Raw genomic sequence first — 22925 nt, 5'->3', positions numbered from 1 at the left:
TGGCCTACTTCTGTGAGTTTGGCTCTCAGAACAAGGTAATGTGGAACTGCACCATCTGTTCATCTTGTGGAAGTGCTGGGCTTTATTTTAAGAACTTGCCATTGACGAATGATGTTGCTCTGCTCTTATTTTTTTATGGAAGGAATGATCTGCCTGTATGGAGCCAATTGGGGAAGGGGAGTTTATTTGAATTCACTGCAGCAGATGTTTTCAGCCACATTAATATGATTTTACATACTTTCAGATCAACGTGATCTGATCAATTTAGCTTGTATTGCTTCGAAAGGAAAATAAGCTAATTTGTTTCAGATAACTTGGCTTCTGAAAGAATGTCAGTGCAGATTGAATATTTTTAATGAATAAATTAAAGTAATTTAAAACAGCTTGAATGTTTCTGTATAGATACTTCTTGATTTTTGTTTATATCGAAGTGGTCTTACAGCACATGACAAGGCCTTTCTTTCAGAAAAGGTCTGACTGTTAAGAACCAAACTTTTGGGCTGTGAACACTCAGTATATGCAGGGGTAGATACCCACAACCAGGAGACAGGGTATCTGTCTCTCAGATGTACATGAGAAAGTAGAAATGAGTTGAGATCTTGCATCCAGTACTGAAGTGAACACTTGGGAGCTATCATCCACAGTGTCTGTGACAATTAAACAAAACTGGGACCCATCTCAGTAGCTGGCCTGGATTACTGCAGTGGTAATACTGCATTATGTGGGTGTTGGTATTCAACACGCAGCAGAAATGCAGCTTGGACTTGGCTGCTTTTCTGTGTGTTTCATGATGGTAATAAGCTGTTTAATGAATATTTGCTTTTCTTTTGAACAGATGATCCCTTCAAAGATGACCCTTTTGGAAAAATTGGTAAGTAACTTTATAACTGATAATGTGTTTGTTTTTCTGAATGATTCTTGCTAGTGGGGAAAATTGTCACCACTTTCAGAGGAAAAAGGTATGTGGAAATGCCACAAAAAGTCATGATAGGATATATGTGACATTAGCACCTGGCCACTTGTGTTGAAGCTTTTCAGAGAAGTCCATTGCCAATGAATTTTGCTCTTGTTGGAAGTTCCTTAGTTGGGATTTAAGTACGTTAAGGTGATGAACAGGAGACCCCAAACACTTACTGCCTGTTTTATTTGCAAATTGATAGGACTCTGCTCTTTTAAAGGCTCTTAACATACCAGCTTTCTTTAGAATCAGGTATTGAAAAGGTGGGAGGTCTTTATTTAGTTTGACTGTATGGGCAATGCCATTGCATTGTTTGCTTGATCCTGAGTGGAGTTACTGGTGGCAAAAAAGCCAAATAACCAGTGGGAAAGCAATAGTAAAATAGGGTTGAGTACCAAGTGCCAAATAAGAACATTAATTGGATTTGAGGAGTGCAAGAGAGGAGAGCAGGAGAGTTCTTAGAAACATTAGTTTCTGTAAAATGCTTCATTTTAGGGACTTGATTAAAGAACCTGTATGCTGAGATGATTCTGGAACTGCTGTTTTCATGATGTGCAGAAAACTTTGACTTGTCTGATTTTGAACCATACAATACAAATTATTCACAGGAGAATTTTATACTTCAAAGTCCTTGGTCTTAAATGGGTCACTTTTGTAGCAGTATGAAAAAACCAATACATTGTTTAACTTTTAGGATATCAGCTAAGTAAAGCAAGTAGAAATATTAGAGAGATGTTTACTTTTTAGATCCCTTTGGTGGTGATCCCTTCAAAGGCTCAGACCCTTTTGCAGCTGACTCTTTCTTCAAACAATCTTCCACCGATCCTTTTGTGACTGCTGGCACTGATCCATTTAGTTCTGCAGACAACAGTAATAGTACCACAGTAAGTTTGGTGTCACACCTTTTACTGCTTTCTCTATGTGATTTGGACAAAATCACCTATTTTGTACATTTAGACATGCTTTTAAAAATTGATATTCAGAAATCATGTAAAGGTTATCTCTGATCCCCCGGCTCTGTCTTGTCTTTTTGTGTCCTATTTTCTAGAAATAGTCACAGATGAAATAGAACTAAAAATAAAAACATTTTTAAAGTATTTCATTGGGGATCTTCACTGCTCCACAGCTAAGAGCATTTGACAGTAATGACTGTCATTATTTAACAATGACTTAAGCTTTAGAGCTCTCCAACAGCTCTGTTAGTTGGTGGAAAGTAATAAATGGAAAGAAACCCAGGATCAACCTCACTGGGTTGATCAGACACTTGATTTTTGCCTCCACATGCTATAGAATCAAGAACTACGTGCTGTATTTTATCTGAAATCTGAAGTGGTGTATGGGGTTTCCCCTCAGAAAAATCGATTGTTCTGTAGATAGGAATATGTTTAGGTTTTGATGTGGTTTGGTTTTTTTTTAATAAGAATCACCAAAGGTCTCTCGTAATGTGGTGATACCTACTGAATGTACCTCATTCAAGTGTACTTCAGTCTGTTAGCTCACCTGATAAATGAGCAGTTACTGAATAGTCTTGAACCTTTAATAAGGTAGAATTAGGCATAAAACTCTCTCTGGTGTAGACTAGAACTTGTTGAACATGTAATATTTAAAGCTGATAGACAATTTAAGCTACTGAAATTCTTCATGCCATTAACTTTGTCTCCATTCTTTTGACATCTCCTTTTCTTTTCAGTGCTGTTTCTGTTCATGCCTCACTTCCAGCTTTGTGTGTGCATAAAACATACATAAGCATATATCAAACTCAGATACATGTGTATTAAGATTCAAGTTCAGTGGCTGCAGAGTGTGCCTGACATGCTCCCACAACAGCCAAGAGTGAGAAATCACTGCACTGACAGTGGTGGTCCTGCCCTTCCCTATGGTGCAGATCTCAAGGTCATATTACACACCAAGGCCTACACCCCCAGGCTTAAAAATTAGATTTCTACAATCTGTAATACTTGGCACACTATCATTTTAAAAGTCTTGATGTTCTAATGTAACCAATTCTTGGTCTTATTACAGTCCAAAGGAAGAGAAAAAAGGGGGGCAGAGCTGTGGTGTGGGATTAGCAGTAGATTCTTGAGATCTGTACTTCAGAACTAAAGTTACACAATCATCCTAAATGCGTTGCCACACACCTCTGGAGTGTTGAAATCTTCATGAAGATGGATCTGGTTGTAGAAATCAGAGACCAGAATAAGTGGTAGATATTCTTGGCTGTTGCATTAGCTGTTAACAAGTATGTTGCAAATATTGTACCTTTTTTCCATCATTTCGAAGTATTAATCAAAACAGAGAGGAAGAGTTTCTGTTAACAGATTTCTTTACTGATGCTGATAAAAGCTATTTCCAGAATGTGTTATCTGAAAACTTCTAAACTAAAATAAATGGTGACTGTGTTCTTAGATTGAAGAATCTTTTAAGCTGAAAAGCAAATTTCCCTCCAAAGGAATTTTTTATTTTAGACAGAGTTATCAAAGAAGAATGACCCTTTTGCTCCTGGTGGAACCACTGTTACTACATCAAATGATCTAGGTAAAAGTAGATTGTACATATCAAGCTTATTGGGGTTTATTTTTGCTTTTACTTGCTTTTGTTTCTAGAATTTTTACTGAATTTGCAACAGGGCATTATAGGGATTTCCCATGTTTTATGAATTTTCCTATAAAGTGTGACATAAGGTGCCTGTTTTCAGGGGGGGAAGTTTTTAAATCAAAATTGCCTCTATCTGTAGTGTTTATCACTGAAGACTGATTCCACAAAAACTGTTCCTAAAACTGGGACAGTAACCTGATCTAAGCGTTTGGAGTATTTGGATGGCTTGTACTGCTTTCCATTAGGGTTATTTTTAGAAATTTCATGTTACTTCCTAAGTAACATCAGGAGAGCTCTGCACCATGAAGGTAGATGTGGAATAGAGAAACTCCTCCATTGAGATTTTTAGCTGCTCGAGTTTGCTCCTTCTGTGACACTCTCTTGCCTGAGGGCTAAAGGTGTTTTAGGGAAGGCTCTTAATACCTATTTTCCTAAAGTGCACTGACAAGTGATAATCCAAAACAGGAATCCATGTGTAATTTTGTATTGTATACATATCCATTTAATTGTAGGAAAAAAATGGTGGTTTTTAGAGATGCAGAAATGAGTATGGCATTTCCTGCTCTACAGTAGTAGCAGTTTTCACATATTTTAGGCACACGAGAATGAAAAAGTACTGTTGAATTAGACTGGGAGGATATGAGGTTCAGGTACGTGATTTCATAAGTGAGTCTGCAGTCAGAAAAGAGCTCTGATTCATGTTCATATATATATATATATATATATAAATAATATATATACATATATATGTCTATATATGTATATTTATGGGTGTATGCACACAAAAAACCACCTCTGTGTGTATACATACATGTATCTCAGTAGAACTTTTCCAATAGTATGATTATGGTTATCTGATACTTTCAGTGGAATTTAACTTTTTTTCTTAAATGTAGGAAAACATACCAGTATTTCTTTTGAATTTCTTCCTGTTCAGGAGGTTTGTTATTCTTAATTGGAAGTTGACACTTAGGGCTTTTGAGAAAGCTCTTCATAACTTGAAGTGCTGATCTCAGAAAATACTTCGCTTGAATTAGTTTATGTTGCAAAATATGTAATAGTTGCTATTTAGTAATAATAGCAGTGGGCATTTTTTTTTCCTCAGTCTTTCATATTTAACTTTTAATCTTATTCTTTGCTTGATTTGTGTGTATTTAGCTACAGACCCCTTTGCCTCCCTGTTTGGAAGCGAATCCTTTGAAGGTGGCTTTGCTGACTTCAGCACGCTGTCAAAGGTAATGTGAAGCTGCTGCTACTCACAGAAAATGCATGAAACTGCAGTGACAAGACAAAGCTTACTCAGTTGCATTACAGTTTTGCCACTACTAAACAATGGCTGACTTGCTTAAAATAGAGGTCTTGATAGGAAATTGTCCTGCAATTCTGTGAAGAATGCAGTGTAATCTTTTTGGCTTGATAAGTATTTTCTCTCTATTTCCATTTTTCTCTCTATTCCATTTCTGTTTATTTATTTAGTTTTAAATTTGCTGAGTTTAGCATCAAAAGTATTACTTTTGCATTTTTAACTGCTTTCAACTTTATAGTGCTGTACATAGTAGCCATTCCTGATTTTTCTTTCTGTTCAGTCTTCTGGAGTACGTGAATATGTGTAAAAGAAACAAAAGTATTTTCTTTAGTCTTAGTCCAAACTTTCAGTTCTGATTTAATACTGTATTATTGAAGAGAATGTCTGGTAGCACTGCACTGAAAATGTGTGTGTTGCTATTTTCTTTGTTGAAGGCCAACAATGAGGATCCTTTTAGCTCTTCCACATCAGGCTCTGTCAGCAGTGTCACCATAACTAAAAACTTATTTGAAGAACCACCAGCTAAAAATGAGGATGTTCCTCCTGCACTGCCACCCAAGACAGGAACTCCCACCAGGCCCTGCCCACCACCACCTGGTAAGGGCTGACACTGAGATGTGGAAACAATCAGCTGCTTCATGTTGGCAGAGAGACAGGAATTGTGAGGGGAGGGTAGAGAGTCTGAATTTAAAATTAATGAGCAAGATGTGAAACAAATCCCTTCCTTATCTGTTGGCCATTTCCTCAGAGTAAAGTTTTGCATGGTGTTTGGGATGAGAGTTTGAAGAGACAAAGGATTTAGAAAACAGGAAAAAAGACTTGTTACAAATGTGTGCCAGAATACAGCATAGCTGCAAATGAAATGGTTGCTAATGTGCTACACTGTGAATCTTGAATTAAATTATTATTAAAGTGAGAATTTAGTGTGCTTTATACATTGCAAACAAAGATGGGTTTAATGCAAAATGATTTTAAAAGGGTTAAAGAATTGGCTTAGGTTTTCAAGTTAAATTTTTCCCAGAGGTTTGTAGCCGTAACAATAATAAACCCAAGTTCCCTGGGCTGTTTTCTCCTCGGTGGTAGAGGAGTTTCTGGGATGTTCCATAGCACAAACCACTCTGCTCTCCAGAAAAGGCCATGGTTATCATGCATAACAACACCTTCTTGTGGTTGCTACAAGACGATGTTACAACAGATTGCTTACTCACTCTTAATTTGTTTTTGCAAACATAGGAAAATATATTTCTAGTATTCCTTTAAAAATTTCTGTCCTCTGTTTCATTGTCTTTAAAAACTCTACTGTGTCATTTGTTTCACTGTTATACTACATGGATGAGTCTCAAGGTATTTTGAGAAACTGTGGCATGAAACTTAAATGTGTATTCATCTTTTCCTCTAAAGAAGGGGAACACAGTAGATACAGGAGTGCTCATACTGAAGTTTAAACTCGGCTGTTTAGTTTCTAATGTTGGTGTGAGATCTGGTTCATGCTAATGCCTTGCAAGTAATCATTTCCATTGTAATTAACATTAAAACAGCTGACATAGCAAGTGGTGATAATTTGAATGTTTGATGTTAGTCCTTATTTAAACATAAAAAGGATTTCTGATTTGATTTTACGGGAGTGGCTGTGACATGCACTTTTGGAAGGCAGGCTTCTAGGGATGGAAAAAGACCATCCTTAGCAGCAGATGATTAGGAAAAAATAGGTGGTTTTGATAGACACAGTTAAAAATGTGGTTATCTTGATAACCATTCCAAATTAATTATTTTCCTAATGGAAATAAAATTTGAGGTATTTAAATTTAATTATCTTAATGATTTCCTTGGTCTGATTTGAAACAATGGAATGCTTTTTCAAAGAAATATCCAAAAATCTTTCTTTTAATTCTTCTGTCTACTGGGAAGTGTGTAGAAGGGTTGTTGTCTTTGAATTCTGTTGCCTCTTAAGCTAGTGATAAACACCCAATTTCTCAATTTTGGGGAAGATTTGGTGATTGCGTATTTTATATTCTTACAATTTTTTAACCCTTCCCATGCAGAAATAAAATTCCCTGGTTTTTATTTGGAGATACTTCTCCCATATTTTTCAAGAAACAGGCAGGCATTATTTGTAAGTAACAGAATTGTAGAATCACAAGATGGTTGGGGTTAGAAGGGATCTTAAAGATGATCCAGTTCCAAGCCCCTGCCACAGGCAGAGACATCTTTCACTAGAACAGGTTGCCCCATCCAACCTGGCCTTGAACACTTAGAGGGATGTGGCAGCACAATATCAGTGCTACATGGATAGAACATAATCCATGAGAGAGATGGAAGGGTTATCTGGGAAGTGTCTGTGTAAATTTTATGTTTCCCAGGGGATGTTCTCCAAATCTCTAAATCATTGCCAGATGAGAAACTCTTTTGCTCTTATGAAGTAATTTTAGACTAATTTTCAGTAGTGATATGTTAAATAATAAGCACCTTTGTTCAATTCTGCAGTTTTAATCTGAAATTGAAACAGAAGCAAGTTTTAAAATATAACCACTTCAAGTGTGGACCACTTGCAGCACGTGGTAGTAGAATTCGAGAAACTGCACTGAAACCTCTTGTGTAAACAGTAACATACAGAGGGAGTGGTGGGATGAAATTCAGCTCAGCTTGAATTCTTGGAAGTATTTGGGTTAATGTCCTCCACGGTGTTGAGAGTTGACTGGGATTAAGCTGTAAAAAAACCCAACAAAATAAGTGGGGGGTTGTCCCTGTTTCTGTTCATTTGCAGATACTTAGGCAAGAATGAACAAAACAGCTCAGCCTGTGATTGCTTGTTGTCATATTCCTTGTTTTAAACTGCAGAAATTCCTGGCCTTAGCATAGGGAGTGGACATCGTGTTTTGAAAACTTATAAATGTAGTGTATTTCTGCTCTCTGAATAAAGTTGTGTTAACTTGATCCAAAGAAATAATAAAAGAGCCCTGCTGGAATGATCAAAGACAGTTGACAACCAGAAAACAATACTGTGCTAACAGAATAGGTGCTCAAAACTGTTAGAAATTCTCTCTCCAAAATAATTAAGTAATATACAGCTGTGTTCCTGACTCATTAACATACATGTGTTCCTTTTCACCTGATAACCCTTTCAGAAAGTGTGGGCTGAACCCTCATTTTTTAAATTGGCAACCCTTCCTCTGAAACTACAGCTCCACTAGTTTGTGGGAAGATGTTGCATTCCAAGTAGCTTTTGAATGTTTTTTTTTTTTTTACTAGTTTTGGCATGTTATTACCTGCTATCTTAAATTCATTTTAAATTCATTTAAATCTAAGGGAAAAGACCTATCAATCAAATAGACTCTTCAGATTCCTTTAAGTCGAGTGATCCATTTCAGCCTTTCCCCACCCCAGACATTCCCAAAGAACAAGAAGCAGATCTATTCTGTGATCCATTTGCTCCCACCAACATCAGTAAAGAGGCTGACCCCAACAATTTTGCAAACTTCAGTACTGTGAGTAAACACTTTTTACATTTGTTTCAGTATAACGGCAGTTTTGAATGTTCACACTGAAGTCTTCAGTCTAATTTAAATTATTGAAACATATCCCATGTACGAAAGGGATATTGCTTCCAATTAAAACAGTGTTTACATTTAGTTTAAAGCTGAGGCTGTCCTAAAACAAAATGCTGCAAATGTTGTAGTTAAGGTTTAAATTGCATTGGTTTTATGCCTTTTTTCATGGAGGCCTCCTAGCTTTTAGAGGAGAGGATTTCAAAAATATCTGTGTTCAAGGGATTATCCATTTTATCAATGTGTACAGCAGATTTAAATTACAAATCTGTAACAAGCACACTGTTAACTACCCAATTAAAAATAAACCAAAATGTGATTTTAACTGTCACTGAACTATTTGGTCATAATTTTCATGTACTGAAATAATGATAAACAGCCTCGTAACAGTGTTAATGAAATATAATTTGATGAGTTTTGAACGGTTAGTCAATTCCAGACTTATGCACAATGTAGTAAAATAGTAAGTGTCTCTTTATAACCAGAATTCATTTCATAGAAGTCGTGGTGTCCAAGCAGTAGAAGCAAATCTAAAGGTTTGTGCATGCCTCTATATTATTTTTTTTTCTTTTGAGCTTTTGCAAGTAGAAGTTTTGAAAGGCATCATCTCACTTTCAAGCCTGATACCTGTTAAATGCAATTTGCATTTACAGTATCTTGACCATACTGCTCTTTTTCTGTTCAGGCCTAATAAACTATGTGCTTGATTGAAGTAAACTAAGGATTGTCAGTCTCTCCAAGTAAACTTGTACTGGTTGCTGTGTCTTGGAGCATGGTAACTTCTGAAGTGTGGTTATCCATCCATGGTAGTAGTTAGGGGGACTGAGAAGCCAGTTTGGAAGAGTGGCAAGGATGTTTATTATCTTTATGAAGGAAATAGTATTCTTTTCCAGCTGCAATTACTGAAAATACTGAGTGCACTATGGAGAAAACTCAGGTGTTTCTGCTTTTATTTCCCAAAGAAGCAGCTCAAAGCAGAGACCTGGGGTCTCTAACATCTAACCCTTTCAGTTAATGCTGGCACATCCATGAGGACAGGGGCTTCACCTATCTCTTAACTTTTCTACATGTTTGCTAGAAAGAAACTTTAGCATAATCTTTTGTATTTTATTTAAGATAATACCCTTAGTTGTCTCTGATTTATAGTCATTCTACTGGAGGTATTTAGTTCACAGTCGGTTCTCATCAATATACATGGAAATAATCTGTTCTTTTTTTTCTCTCTCATATCATGCTGACCTTTCTTTGTATTACTATCAGCCTTCTAACTCTACAGTTACTCTTATTATTTTGCTGCTTCTTGCCAGTGATATTTTTCATCTGCACATTCAGAAACAGTCAGTCTACATATAAATTTTTGCAATAATTTTCACCTGGAAAAGTCATCCCTAATGACAGCAGGATAAATCAGGATGGCCTACAGTGTGAATAGGAGTGTGCTTTGCAAAATGTTCTCCTGATTTATTTATTTAAAGTTTTTCTTGTATAGACTGGTATTTATCCAAAATAAAGCTGTTTTTAAATTATAGCACTTTTTGCTCAGTAACGTTTTAGAAACTTAATACTGAAATTTGAAACATAACATATGTCATTAAAATACATCAGTGTGATTCAGTGCAATTCTTAGTAGTTAAACCTTAAACTAAGCCAATTTAGTCTATTACAACTACAAAACAAGAAATATTTTTGAAAGACTAGAATATGTTCAATTATTGAAAAACTAATTGTCCCTTAAACTGAGTGTTTAACATTGTAATTAATAGTGAGTAGCAATTATCACTATTATTAATCTGTTTTATTTTGTCTTTAAACATGCAGTATTCTACTGAGGAAGACATGATTGAATGGGCTAAGAGAGAAAGTGAGAGAGAAGAAAAACAAAGATTGGCAAGATTAAAGCAGCAAGAGCAAGAAGACTTGGAACTGGCTATTGCACTCAGTAAATCTGAAATATCAGAAGCATGAAGTTTAGAATAAGATTATATTTGACATAAACTGTTTTGTCCCTTTTCCTGAGTATCTAACGTATTTAAATGTTAATCGGAAAATGCATATATACAAGAAACTATGAAAGGTTTTAAATTTCTGAAAGTGATGTGAATGTTTCTGCTAAATTCAATCTTTTTGGTTATTGTTTGAATAATTGTTAAGTTTAGCATTCAATGTCTTTCACGTTTTCAGGAGAGCAAAGTATTTTTCCCAGCTGAAAGCAAATCAGTTTAAAATGCAGATAGAGAGGATGGGGTTTGACTGTAATCTGTCAGCAGTTGGTAATTGAGCATAAAGTGAACACAGCAATTATTCTGTCATGGCTGACTGTCTCCCATCAAGCAGTTAGTCACTGGAAACCTTTTATCCTTCTGAAGAGGTTTTAGTAATGCCAGAGTTGTGGAGTGCTTTATTTTACATGTATGCATATAGATTATTTTTCTCCTCGTTGAAGATTTTATGTTGGATTTAACATAATCTTCATGGAGTCTCCATCATAAAGAGTATGTCTTTCTGAAACCTTTATTGCTTTTCCTGCATGATCATAGGTTTTAAGACAGACCTATTATTTTTGTTTTATAAAGCAATTAAGCTGAAAATTCATGTGCATTTGCTGTTGACTAAGGTGACTGTCAAATTGTGAGACCCCACTGCTATTTGAGCCACTTTTGCCTGTGAAATATGCAGCTGAACTGGCAAGTTAATGAGTTCCATTTGAAATAGGATTGAGAATAGAAAGAAAAAACAGGTAGTCTGATTTCTATTTTTTTTAACCACAGTTGTTTTCTGTATATGTAATTTATTGAATGCCAACTGATAGTTGCACCTTAAACTGAATGATTTCTGAATGGTCACTGAGTCAGAGTAGGATTGATAGAATGTTAATGAAAATAACTTATTATTCATTTTGAATGAATTCTATTTGGAAAATCAGTTTCATTAAAATAATTCCAAAAATAATAATCTTGTGCCCTATCTAAGAAAAATGGATGGCAGCAGCATAAACATCTAGAAGGGTTTTTTTTTCTTGCACTTTTAACCTGTGTTATTTCTTTTGAGGAAATTGAAATGTTTCAATACACAGCACTGGGGCAGAGGGGGAGAATTCAGCCTTGCTTCAGTATATTTAAGCTCTTCCCATTACCTGTCAATGCTGCTGTTGCATGAGTTTGAAGGTTTTAATTTTTCAGGAAAAAATTATTAACCTGACTGGGATGGTTTTTCTTTTGCACTGGGAGATGAGCATTTAAACACCGCTCAGAAAAAAGTAACTTAAAATTTTGCAAGTATTAAATAGTTATAACTTATACATCTTTGTAATGAGTGTACACTAATCTTGCAAATCATATGCTTAACTGGATTACGTAGTTTCTTATCTTTTGTTAAAAATGTATACTCAGTGGACCAACACAATATTTATGTATATATTATATATATATTCCTGCTTTCCTTTATGGAATTTAAAGTTTTGAGTCATTTGATGTTACATTTCATGTTACTGACTCTAAGACTTTTACTCAGATTACCAACAAACCACTGCTGTGAGCTAAATGGCATTACTTTATGAAGTTTTAACTGTTTGTTTTTGTTTTTTTTTTTAAACAACTTGTTCAGGTGGGATTAGCCTCTATTTATAGACTTCCCTTTTGTTTAAAAATTCTAACAATAGCCTGTAATTATGAAAAAATAAAGTTTAAGTACATAAATGTGAACTGTTTGCCTGTTTTTTCAAGAGGGTGTTGTGAGATGTAAAGTATTGTGTGAATATAATGCAGTGTGAGGTGTCCTGACTGTAGTTTGCTGTCTGTGGCCTTTGCCACCTGACACACCTGCCATGGGTCAGCTTCACAGAAATAGAATCCAGTAGCAGAATTGGGTTGCCTTGTGTTATTTCCCTAGTAACTTCTCAACAGTTTCTTTTACCTACTAAAGTTTGAATTGGCTGTTCCAGAATTTGAGTATTTAGCAAATTTATGACTTCAGTATTGGAGTGTTTTAGTTGTGCTTTAGCCTGAATTTTCGAAGTCATTGTGTGCATGGATGTGCAACCTCATGGTTTTGTTTTTGCAATACTGACAGAATGCTAATTTAGATTTAGATAACAGAAGGTAAGTTTGGGAAAGTAACATATTTGCTCAAAATATTGGCAACTAAAGTCCTGTGTTTTCCTGTTATGGAATTCTGTATCATGTCAGTGGATGCTCTTAATTTAATTCTGCTGTTAACTAAGGTGAACATGAAGATTGGCTTTCAGATGCATCCATTTTTTCTTATAAAAAGGGAGAGGACAGTGATTTTCCCTAACAAAAGATTTTTTTTATCTTTTGTGGTGGGTAGAATGGAATTTAGTTGCCCATGTGAGTGTTACTGAACTCTTGTATTCTCTGCAGAGTTGTGTTTGCAGGGACCTCTGAGGCTTAAATTAGGAAAGGCACAGAAGTAAAGAGGAAGGAAGGGAAGACAGCTTAATGTTATTCCAGAAAAGGTGGGAATGAACTTGTAATTCATCAGCTGACAAGCATCAGTCAGTAATATCCTGAAACAGAAGTCATTTTCATCCACAAGCTCTTTAAAGAAACATGAATAGCAAAACATACATAAATTACACCAGCTGCATTCCCATTCCTTGCTCAGAATACTTCAGAATTCCTGTGGTGCTGAAATTGAGACACCTGGAGCTGCCTGGACCTTAGAATTTAACCAAAAACAAAGAGCATTGGTTTTTAGAGCAGGTGATCTGCTGATAGAGGAAAATGCTGCATTGTTTGTATGTGTGTTCAAGAGGTCAGGATGTTGTTTCTAGTTATCTCTTGCTGATTTAATAAGTGAGTATGGACACACCACTTAATGCTAAGCCATTTCCTGTTCTGTAAGTGATAACAGGTCTCACAGTTATTACATAAGTGCTCTAATCTGGAAAGACAACCTTGTGCAGAGTAAAAGCAATTTTATTCCATTTTATTTTTGTATCCTGTAGATAGGAGCTATGTTATGAGGTGTTTTCTCTGTTGGCATGAGCAGCCAGTTGCAGTCCTCTGCAGGACTATACAAATAACTGGAAATAAATTAAGAATTTAACAGAAGTGTCATTTTAAACAAGATATTTGAGGGTTTAGTTTACTGGTAATACAGGGAGAAATTCTTACCTTTGACTTCGAGGCCTGTCCCAGTGAGAGATCCTGCAACACTCTCCAAATTGTCAGCTCTCTCAGTTTTGCATGTGCCAGACTCATCCTGATCCACACAAAGTGACTTTCAAGTGTGGCCAGACTTTTCTGTTTATTCTGTTGAGACTTTGTAGCATGACATGTCTGTATTCAAAGCCAGAAGGTCTTTAGGATTGTTTTCCATAGAATGCAGTCTCTCCTGCAATGCTATATGAACAGGTGTGGTCACTTATACAGAAAAAATAATTTTAAAAGACTCAGTGGGTTTTTAGGTAAAATCCATGTAGAATTTTTTTAATACTTACTGAAGCTCTGTTAATACTTCCTTACTTTTAAAATTAGGGTCCTTAAGTTCCAAACAGTTCTGAGGATTTTGGAGTGTCAATTTCATTTTGGGTCCACATTCAGTAATAACTTGTACTGAATAAATAACTCAGGTGTGGTTCCAACCACTGACCCTGTATCCTGAAAACTACAGATAAAGTATACTTGTTTAATGTTCAATTCTCTAATTTTCCTTAATATGCTATCCATTTAACTTAGAATATTTATTTTATTTTACTGTCAGATATTAAAAGCACAACTGTTCTCAAACATACAATGCAATGCTCAGAGGAGCAAATTTGTCCTGTTTTAGCTTTTTCATCTTTGTCCCTACAACATATGATTCTAGAAGTTGTAAAAAGCAATTTGGAGTATATTCTGGGGTGATTATTGATAAAAATGTTCTTTACGTTAGCTTGACTGGCTACTGGCAATGAGCTGAAGTGTAGAACTATGCAGGAAATCTGGCTTCATTGTGAACTCTGTGAGCTGGAATGTATCAGCCTCACAATTCAGAAAATGAAATGCATGTAAACAGGCATTTTATGCTGGAAAACGTGGGCTTGTATTTGTTCCAAAATAGCTCTGGGAAGGTGCTTGTGCTCCTCATGCTATCCCTCACTGAGCTGAAATGTTTGATTTAGTGGAGACAATCATGGCTTCTTGGCTGGTGTCAGAAGATGGGATCACCCTTCAATCATTGCATGTCTGGCTCTTCTCTCGGAGCAGCTGCACCCCGAGCACTGGAGCGTGAGCCCGTCCTGCCACCCACCCCTTGTTCCTCCCATCACGAGCCACATTGTTGGTGTGCAGCTAATAAATTCTTTCTTTTTTTAACCTTATACACCCACTGTTCCCGTTAATGTGCCCATTGTTTCTTTATGTCAACCCAGTCCTTCTGTTTGTCCTGCCACTCCCTCGGCTGTGTATACCTTTGCCTTCCTTTGCCTTGTTCATTTCCTTCCACAGGCTCCTTTCTTTTGTTAATCTGTTCTGAACTCTTATCCCTGTAATCCCCAAGCTGCGTGATTGATACGATTATTATATAGATAATGGCCAAAGTAATGCAATTTTTTTTTCAGTATTGCATATTCTATTTGCAATTTTAGTGGGTTTGCTTTTCTTTAATGGAAGAGGCAAGTTAAAATTTTAAATATTTATTTTGTTTATGAATTTTATGTTAATGAACAAAATAAAGGATTAAATTATTTAGATCCAATTATTTATTTATGTGATTTGGTCGTAACCTGGTCCCTCTGAGGTGTGAGCGCTGTGGGGTGTTACTCCAGTGGTACAACTCTCTGACCCCTGTGCTGGGGATAGACAGCTGCACCCTGGCAAACCCTGCCTTGGCAGCAGGTGCAGAGTGCAGCTAATTGAAAACTTGGCGAAATATGAATTATGTTTTCCTCATGTTTTTTTTTTTCTCGAGAGGAATTAATGACTCTAATTCCAGCACACAGAAGCGATCCCCGCGCTCCTCTCGGCCGTTCCCGGAGCCTTTGGCTCCGGTGCGGAGCGACACGTCCGGGTCCCGCCCGAGCGCTGCGGTGGGACCGTAACCCCGGGGCATGGTCCCGTCCCGTTCCATTCCCATCCCGTCCCCATTCGCATCCCATCCCCACGCCGGCGGAGGGCGGGCGCTGCCGCAGCCGCTCACCTGCGGGGGCGGCCCCTCCGCCCGGCCCGGCCCGGCCCGGCCCTGCCCGAACATGCGCCGAGGCTGCGGCTGCCGCCGCTCCACACACACCATGCGAGGTGGCTGCGGCGGCCGCCGGGGAGCAACAGCAGCAGCAGCGCCAGCCCCTCAGCCGCCCTCCCGCCCTCCCCTCAGCCGCTGCCCGTCGCGACGCCTCCATGGACGCCCTCCCGGCCGGCAGCGCCGGCGCCCGGTACGCGGCTGGGGCGGGCCGGGGGGCCGGGCCGGGGGTCGCCGGGGGCAGCGCCGCCTCCGCCGGGCTGTGGCGAGGCTCCGTCCCGGGCGGGAGGAGGGGCCGGCAGCGCAGGGTCCGGCCGCGGGACGGTGTGAGGGCGGCGGGGCTGCGGGCGACCCGCCCGCCGGGCGCTGCAGCCGCTGAGGGCAGTTCGGGCCCCCGGGCTGCGGCCGGAGCCGCCTGTGGGCAGGGGCTGCCGGACCGGGACCGCCCAGGCTGGGACCGGGACCGGGACCGGGCCACCCGTGTCCGCTCTGGCCACCGGCCTGACCCAGCTGTGGGCAGGGACTGCCCGGACCGGGACCGCCCAGGCTGGGACCGGGACCGGGCCACCCGTGTCCGCTCTGGCCACCGGCCTGACCCAGCTGTGGGCAGGGGCTGCCGGACCGGGACCGCCCAGGCTGGGACCGGGACCGGGACCGGGCCACCCGTGTCCGCTCTGGCCAGCGGCCTGACCCAGCTGTGGGCAGGGGCTGTGCCCACCTGTGCCAGCTGAGCCACCCCAGCGCAAACTGGTTCTTGCACTTTGAGTGGGTTTTCTTTTTTCTTAGACAAGAGCGTGAGCTTGAGCTAATTACATACCTGCGCAGCAGCCCTTCAGTAGTTATATGCAAATTGCCTCTGGGCTTCAAAGGGTTGCTGAAGAGCGGGGAAGACCAGGTCCTTTCGCTTGAGCTCCTGTTTGTGCAGCTTGTAACACACCTCGACAGCGAAACGCTGACGTTCATTATTCTGTAACTCAACACCTTCTTTATCCCCCTCAAGAACGAGCTGCAGGTGCATAACTTTCTCCATTCCTGGTGTGCACTCCCACTGCCCCTAAAATACATAAACTTCCATTGTGTGTGTGTGTGAGTTGTTCCTTCAGAAGCTGAATCAGTCTGCAAATAACATTCTTCCCCCATGATGATGGCGTGTTAAATTTTAGACATGGCTGCGTTAAAGGTCAGCTTGTGGATTCTGTATTTTACATAAGACATTTATAATAAATTATCTGCTTTATAATCTATGCAGGAGTAGAAGCTTTTAAGAGTGCAGTTGTTGGAGAGGTCAGCGAACTGCTGCTTAGAAGAGTGGTAATGGTCTGTTTATGGTTCATCATCAAGTGTTTGTAGCAATGGTATGCTCTCTGGCTTAACACTTTCCCTTTATCTTAAAGTTGAAAACAGCAAATGTTTACCTGAGACTTCATTTCTGCCGAAGAAACCATGATGGAAAAAAACATTTAGATTATATAAGCTGTACAATAGTGCTCTCTTTTTGGTAGCATTGATATTAATGCTAGAGTTATTACAGAGACCAAAGGAGGTGGTCTAGTGGCATTTAAATCGACAAGGTCCTATGGGATTTAAAAATCCAGAGTACTAGACTTTCTAATGATCAAAAATGATCTATTAGTATTTATATGTATAACCCCTACCTGGAAGTATTCAAGGCTGGTCTGGATGGGGCTCTGAGTAACTTTGTCTGCTGGAAGGTGTGTCTTCCCACAGCCTGGGTTTAGAATGAGATAATGTTCAAGGTCCTTTCCAGCCCTGTAAATTCTATGATTCTTTGATTTTTAAGAGCTTTATATAATTTTGTTGCCATGCTCTGTCTTGATAATTCTTTAACGGACGGCCCAGCAATTTTAAAAATATTTTTTAAGTTCAGGCTGGAAAGGTGGGCTGTGTGTTTGTAATAATGATGTTAAATGATAGCATTAAATGACTCCCAGGTGCTGTGTTTGCACTGACAATGGTAGCAGGCTGAGGAACTGCAGTTGCATTGTGCTTCAGGAAGTTCTGTGCTTGAAGAACAATTTGTGCTAAAATATTTAGAGGCAGGAAGGAGCTGGGTGAATTTGGCCAGGTTGGGCAGGCTGTCCTGAAAGTCTGTGTTATTGAAGCTGCTGGAGCACTTGGTGCTGGCTCCTCATTGCCTTTCTGGAGCTCCATCTGCTGGATCCAGCTCTACCATTCCAGGGGAGCACACTGCACTGGGATCTAAAGGGATTCAGATGTTTCCAGTACTGTGCTACAAAGTGTTGAAAAGCATATATCAGGATTTTGGCTAGTTTATGGAAAAACATTACTATTTCCTTTTTGCAGTTCATATTTTACTTAAGTCATTCCTTTAAAACCCTGATGAAGCTCACAGACAGTGTTTCCACAGATCTGAATTTGTGGTTTCTTTATCATGTATGTTTTGGGAATAGATTATCAGATCATAATTGGAGGAAAAATGATCTAGTGGAATGATGGGAATTGAAAAGTAAACAGATATTTGAGTAGGGGTGATGCAAAATGACCTTCCATTTTAGAGATTTTTCAGCTGTTGTCTTCAACTTGATAGTAAAACTTTCAGTCATCTGTTGTGAAAAAACAGTTGTCAGAAGAAAGTATCAATCTTTGGATTGGAATAGATGATTCAGATATACTTAATGGCTGAAATCTCAGATGTGTATCTAACAGAATGCAGTACTGAACTTGGATGTCATTTTACATTTCTTTCTAACTAAAATTGCCATCCTGAACTGGTGAAATCTTCTCATTGCATCTGCATTAAAGCTTTTACTCTTTACCAATCCTTGTTTCCTGTCAGAAAGGGAAAAACTGACAGAAAGATCCCAAAATAACTAAATCTGAGTTCAACATCAGCCTCACTTGTTTTGGTTTTCATTTGTTTTTTCTCCTCAGATAGTTTGCTTAGTTTGTTGTTTTTGCACTCTGAAATGGAGATAATAATAACTATTTTCTTCTTGAAGCCACTGTGCCAAAGAATAACTCTTCAAAATGGCTTTGGCAATGCTGAGTGCCAAGACAACTTTCTACTGATACTTCTTTTTCTGGTCTTGAGTATTGATTCAGTGGGCAGGTTCAAGAGCTGTAAAGGTGTATTGCAGTGCCATGCTTGAATTTTTATTGAATTGGAGAAAAAGTGGCATTGTTATTGGTCAAGATACTGTGAAGTATGCTTTGCAGGTGACTTCTAAAGAATAAAGTCAGGTTGTTGGAAGCTCTCAGGGAAACATAATCTGGAATGTTGTGTAAAGCAATGATTAAAGGCAAAGCAACAATCCTCTATTTGTTCAAGTATTTTGTGTCATTCCTATATATTATTTTTATGGGATACTGTTCAGCAGTGGAATGATAACAAAAGCATTATTTTTTTTTAAGTTGCAACAAAACATGTTACAGAGTAATATTTTTTGAAAATGCTTTGCTTAGATGTAATGAAAAAAAAACAACAACAAAACAAAAAAAAAACCAAACCCAACCAAATGAAGCAAAACCAAACAAAGAAACATTTCAACTCACATGAAGTACTACAGAAAAATGCTTTTTGGGCCAGAATGTGTATTTCTTCCCTTCTATGTTGGTAACCACACTGAAGTCTGAAAGAAGTGAAGTATAAGCATAAACCAGATTTTACAGATGGCTGAAGAACCATGCCCAGGTAAGTCTCTTGTTACCTCCCACTCAGCCTTTGTCACTGCTGGGAAGTGCAGAATTCAGCCAAAAGGGGGAATTGCCTGACATCCCTCCCTGAATTCTGGAGTCTGATTTCAGAAGTAATACAGATCTCTACCCTGACCTTGCAATCCTTAGGAAAACCAATCTCACAGATTTTGTCTGGTTTCTTACCATGAACACGGCAGAGTAAGTTTGCATTTTGCTTCATGTTGGATTTGTTTGTTGGGTACCTAAATGTGCCCAATATCATTGTATAGTGGTCTAGTGCAGCTATTGCTGAATTCTTTTTGTCATTAGTGAGACGAGAATTAGACCTTTAAAAATTGAGAGTAACTATATCAGAAGTGTAGGTGGACCAGAGGCAGTAAAACTGAAAAGGCAAAGGACTTGGAAAAAAGAGCAAGTGGGTATTATAAGGTTGTCTAAAGACTCTTAAAAACCCCAAAAGGAATTACATCAATCACATGTGACCTTCAATGTGACAAAGATTGTAGATCATCTGAATTTAAAAAGAAGAGCTATTAAAGCTTGCTAAGTATTACTATGGTCTGATTTATGATGAAAATTTACTCCTAATTGCAGCAATCCTGTTAATTTCTGTAATACTGAATATATTTGTTATATTTCAATATTGATCCTGTGTGAGGTAACTTTTTCTTTGTACATTCCAATAGATCAGTCCTGTTACAGGATGTTTTGGCTTATTTTTGTAATATCCCAGACTGGATTGTGTGTCTTTATATATATTTTCATTCTGTCTGATGCAGGCAGTTCTGCTGACTGGGAGTGCCCACCCACAGTGGTGCATTTCACCCTCTGAGCAGTCCTGGCAGCACAACAAGGAAAGGGAACAGTAGAAATTACACCAGTACATTTTATTTGTCTGAACAAACCTATCTTAATGAATTTATTGCATTGTTTGCCCATTCAAATACAGGATGAGAACTGTGAGCCTAATGCTAACTAGATCCTGCTTGGTCCAAGTTAAACATGGTGGCACCAAGGGCAGAGCACAAGTCTGCCAATGCCCTGGTCTTTGTGCTGCTCACTGGGCTGCTCTGCCACATCCCTTTGATTTGTGAGCCTTTGCTGGAACAGAAGAGCTTTTTAAAAGACCTTTGGCATTGCTGAGGCATCAATAACTCAGTGATTTGAGAGCTGAATTAACCTCAGAAATAAATGGTGTCATACTCCACATACAACTTGAAATACTATGATATCCTGAATTCCAGAATTGTATCACTGTTGTGTCTCTATGCAGAATATTTGGAGAACACAAGTACTGAAACCTTTCCAGTTGCCTTTTTGTTGGAGTAATGGCATTTCTGCAGCACTGAGGAGTCTTAGACATGGGCCAGAAAAGTTTTCAAAAACAGAGAGAGATAACTGCTGAGGTATTAACAGCTTGGCACATAGAACAGGAAGGGATATGGGAGAATTAATTTCCTTGCATTAACTTATTTTCTTTTGAATTATGGAGATATTTCTGTATTGTCTGAAAACTGAATAGTAACAAATTATTGTGAGAAGTGCTTATTTGTTCCTTTCATCCGAGATTATTTCTGATCTCATGTGGGTTTGGAAGTGCTTGCAGAAGAAAGGAATTCTTCCCAAGTGATGTGCTTTTTGTTTTCTTTGAATGTAGAGATTTTTCAGGCTCACAACTTGTAATGCAGTGTTGCTCAAAGAAGTCAATTATTTAGAAAAGTAGTAGTGGATTTAGGAATGACCTGGAGACCTGGAAGAAACTAAAGGAAGTAACTTCCAGTGTACCCTGGTATCTCCTAATGTCCCTGTGATTATTCAGCATTAGGAGAACAGAAAATGGTGTCATGGCAAGAATTTCCATATTTCTGTATCTTTTAGAAAACAGGCAGTGGGGAAGGACATTTTGGTGTCTGTGACAGTACCATGGGATGTGAACTGCTGATCCTTTGCATAACAAAGGGCACAGGGAGGGACACATGGGGACACAGCAGGGGCTGAAGATCCCCAGACTTTTTCCTGTTTACACTATGAGGGAATAAAAGCCCAGAGGGTCCTTTGCTTGAAGTCCCCCCTCGGAGGCACCAGCTCGAGCTGTTATTTTGTTATTGCACCAAGATGAAATAATTTAAAGGATTGCGACATCTGAGACTGTTATGGGGTTGAGCCTGTCTCACTGTGAGTGTGGGATGTGCAGCTGTGAAGGGGCTTTGGTCCCAGCTCAGGTGATGGGAGTGTGACTGCCAGTGGCTCCTGGGTGGTCAGACGGGGAAGTTTCCTTAACACTGCAACTGAGACCTTTGAAATGTGCTTTGGGAGGCTCCTCATATCTGTCTGTGGTTGAAGTGTTAGCACTGGTGAAGCTTAAATGGTGTTTGATGCTTTGTATTTTATTCTCCTCCTCCAAATGAAGTTACCCCTATGCACACTCAGGTGACTTTTGCAGATAAGGTAGATTTGGCAGAGAAATGCATCTATATTTTAGGATATGACTGGTTTAACTTGCTTTTAGTGTTGCCCAGTACTGAAGGAGCTCTTGAATTACTATTACAAGCATTACTACAAAGATATAAACCTCACACTTACCTTTTTTTGTAAAGTTCTGATAATTACTGAGGTTGAATATTTTAGCATTTTGCACAGTGTAAGGTTCAAGATGTTTTTTTAATTGAAGAAATCTGTAAAACTCAGTGGCAAATCACAAAGCTTATGCACTGTAAACTTGTAGTAAGGAGCCAGTCAACATCATGCACACAGTGAAATAAAATTTTGCATTAATATGGTAAGTCCTGTGCTCAAAAATCATTTGTCTCTTTCCTTTTGATGATGGAAAACATTTTTTTAAAGATACTTTACTGTTCATTAATACTCCAGATTTTAGTTTTGCTTACTTCTGCATATTCATTTTAATACTGCTGTTGACGTAGAAAGGATCTGGTGCTTCAGTAAAAGGGGCATTGTCTGGGATATTCCAAGGAATGGTGTTTCCAACTAGAGATAATAGGGATGCAGTGGAGTAAGGAGAGCAGTTCTTACTGCAACTCCCAGGATATATTGTGGTTGTGATGTATGAAGCAACCCTGCTCATGGTCCCTGGGGCAGACAACAACGATTTCATAAATAACAAAACCACAAGGAGAACCATATGACTGTCCTTGCAAAACCTGCTGCCCAAAAGCAAAAAGTAAAACCAGTTGGGAAATGGCCTAAATGTGGAAATATTTCAGATCTGAGTTTTTTATACTTGTTTTCTTTAGTTAAAAGAAAACATATATATATATGTGGAGAAGTTGCATACTGAAGCTTGTCTGAGCATATAATTGTTTCTAAAGAAGTGGTATTCAAATAAAAACCTGCCAAATCTAGTCTTGAAGACTTTGGCAGAGACAGTCAGAGCCTTCACCATACAGGGCTTTAAGGACCATTTAGAGAATACAGTATTAATTAGAAATTGTACAAACAGCTAGTGAGAATTATGAAAAAACCTTTTCAGAGTAGCCCATGATCCTGCCATGGAAGCAGCCAGTTAAGTTGTAAGCAGTAGTTATTGACAACCAGGGGGAAAAAAACAGTAATGTCTTTTATCTCCTGCTGTGGCCCAGGTACACAATGCTGTTAGGAACATGTAATGGAGTCATTATTGGGACAGCCTGTGGATCTATTGCAG

At 38.7% G+C, this 22925-nt stretch overlaps 2 protein-coding genes across 12 annotated transcripts in view; both read left to right on the top strand.

Moving 5' to 3' along the window:
* The window catches only part of EPS15 (epidermal growth factor receptor pathway substrate 15), a 67892-nt gene extending 55787 nt beyond the window's left edge, over positions 1-12105 (top strand). For 4 of the 11 annotated variants that reach the window (XM_056497521.1, XM_056497520.1, XM_056497522.1 and 1 more), the window contains 7 exons: positions 836-871; positions 1706-1842; positions 3424-3493; positions 4712-4788; positions 5294-5456; positions 8166-8344; positions 10223-12105. In XM_056497521.1, coding sequence (XP_056353496.1) covers positions 836-871; positions 1706-1842; positions 3424-3493; positions 4712-4788; positions 5294-5456; positions 8166-8344; positions 10223-10369 — 809 coding nt within the window. In that variant the 3' untranslated portion in view covers positions 10370-12105. Of the gene's footprint in view, positions 1-835; positions 872-1705; positions 1843-3423; positions 3494-4711; positions 4789-5293; positions 5457-8165; positions 8345-8903; positions 8941-10222 lie in introns of all 11 variants that reach the window. The other 7 variants (XM_056497526.1, XM_056497528.1, XM_056497524.1 and 4 more) reach the window with 4 other exon arrangements.
* A 3501-nt stretch (positions 12106-15606) lies between these two features.
* Positions 15607-22925, top strand: part of TTC39A (tetratricopeptide repeat domain 39A) — a 44613-nt gene continuing 37294 nt past the window's right edge. Inside the window, 1 exon segment of the mRNA XM_056497518.1 lies at positions 15607-15776. Within this exon segment, the coding sequence (XP_056353493.1) occupies positions 15742-15776 (35 nt within the window). The 5' untranslated portion in view covers positions 15607-15741.

The sequence above is a fragment of the Oenanthe melanoleuca genome, chromosome 8, assembly GCF_029582105.1.
Source record: "Oenanthe melanoleuca isolate GR-GAL-2019-014 chromosome 8, OMel1.0, whole genome shotgun sequence".
In the NCBI taxonomy this organism is placed as follows: domain Eukaryota; kingdom Metazoa; phylum Chordata; class Aves; order Passeriformes; family Muscicapidae; genus Oenanthe; species Oenanthe melanoleuca.
This window is presented reverse-complemented; position numbering and strand designations above follow the sequence as displayed.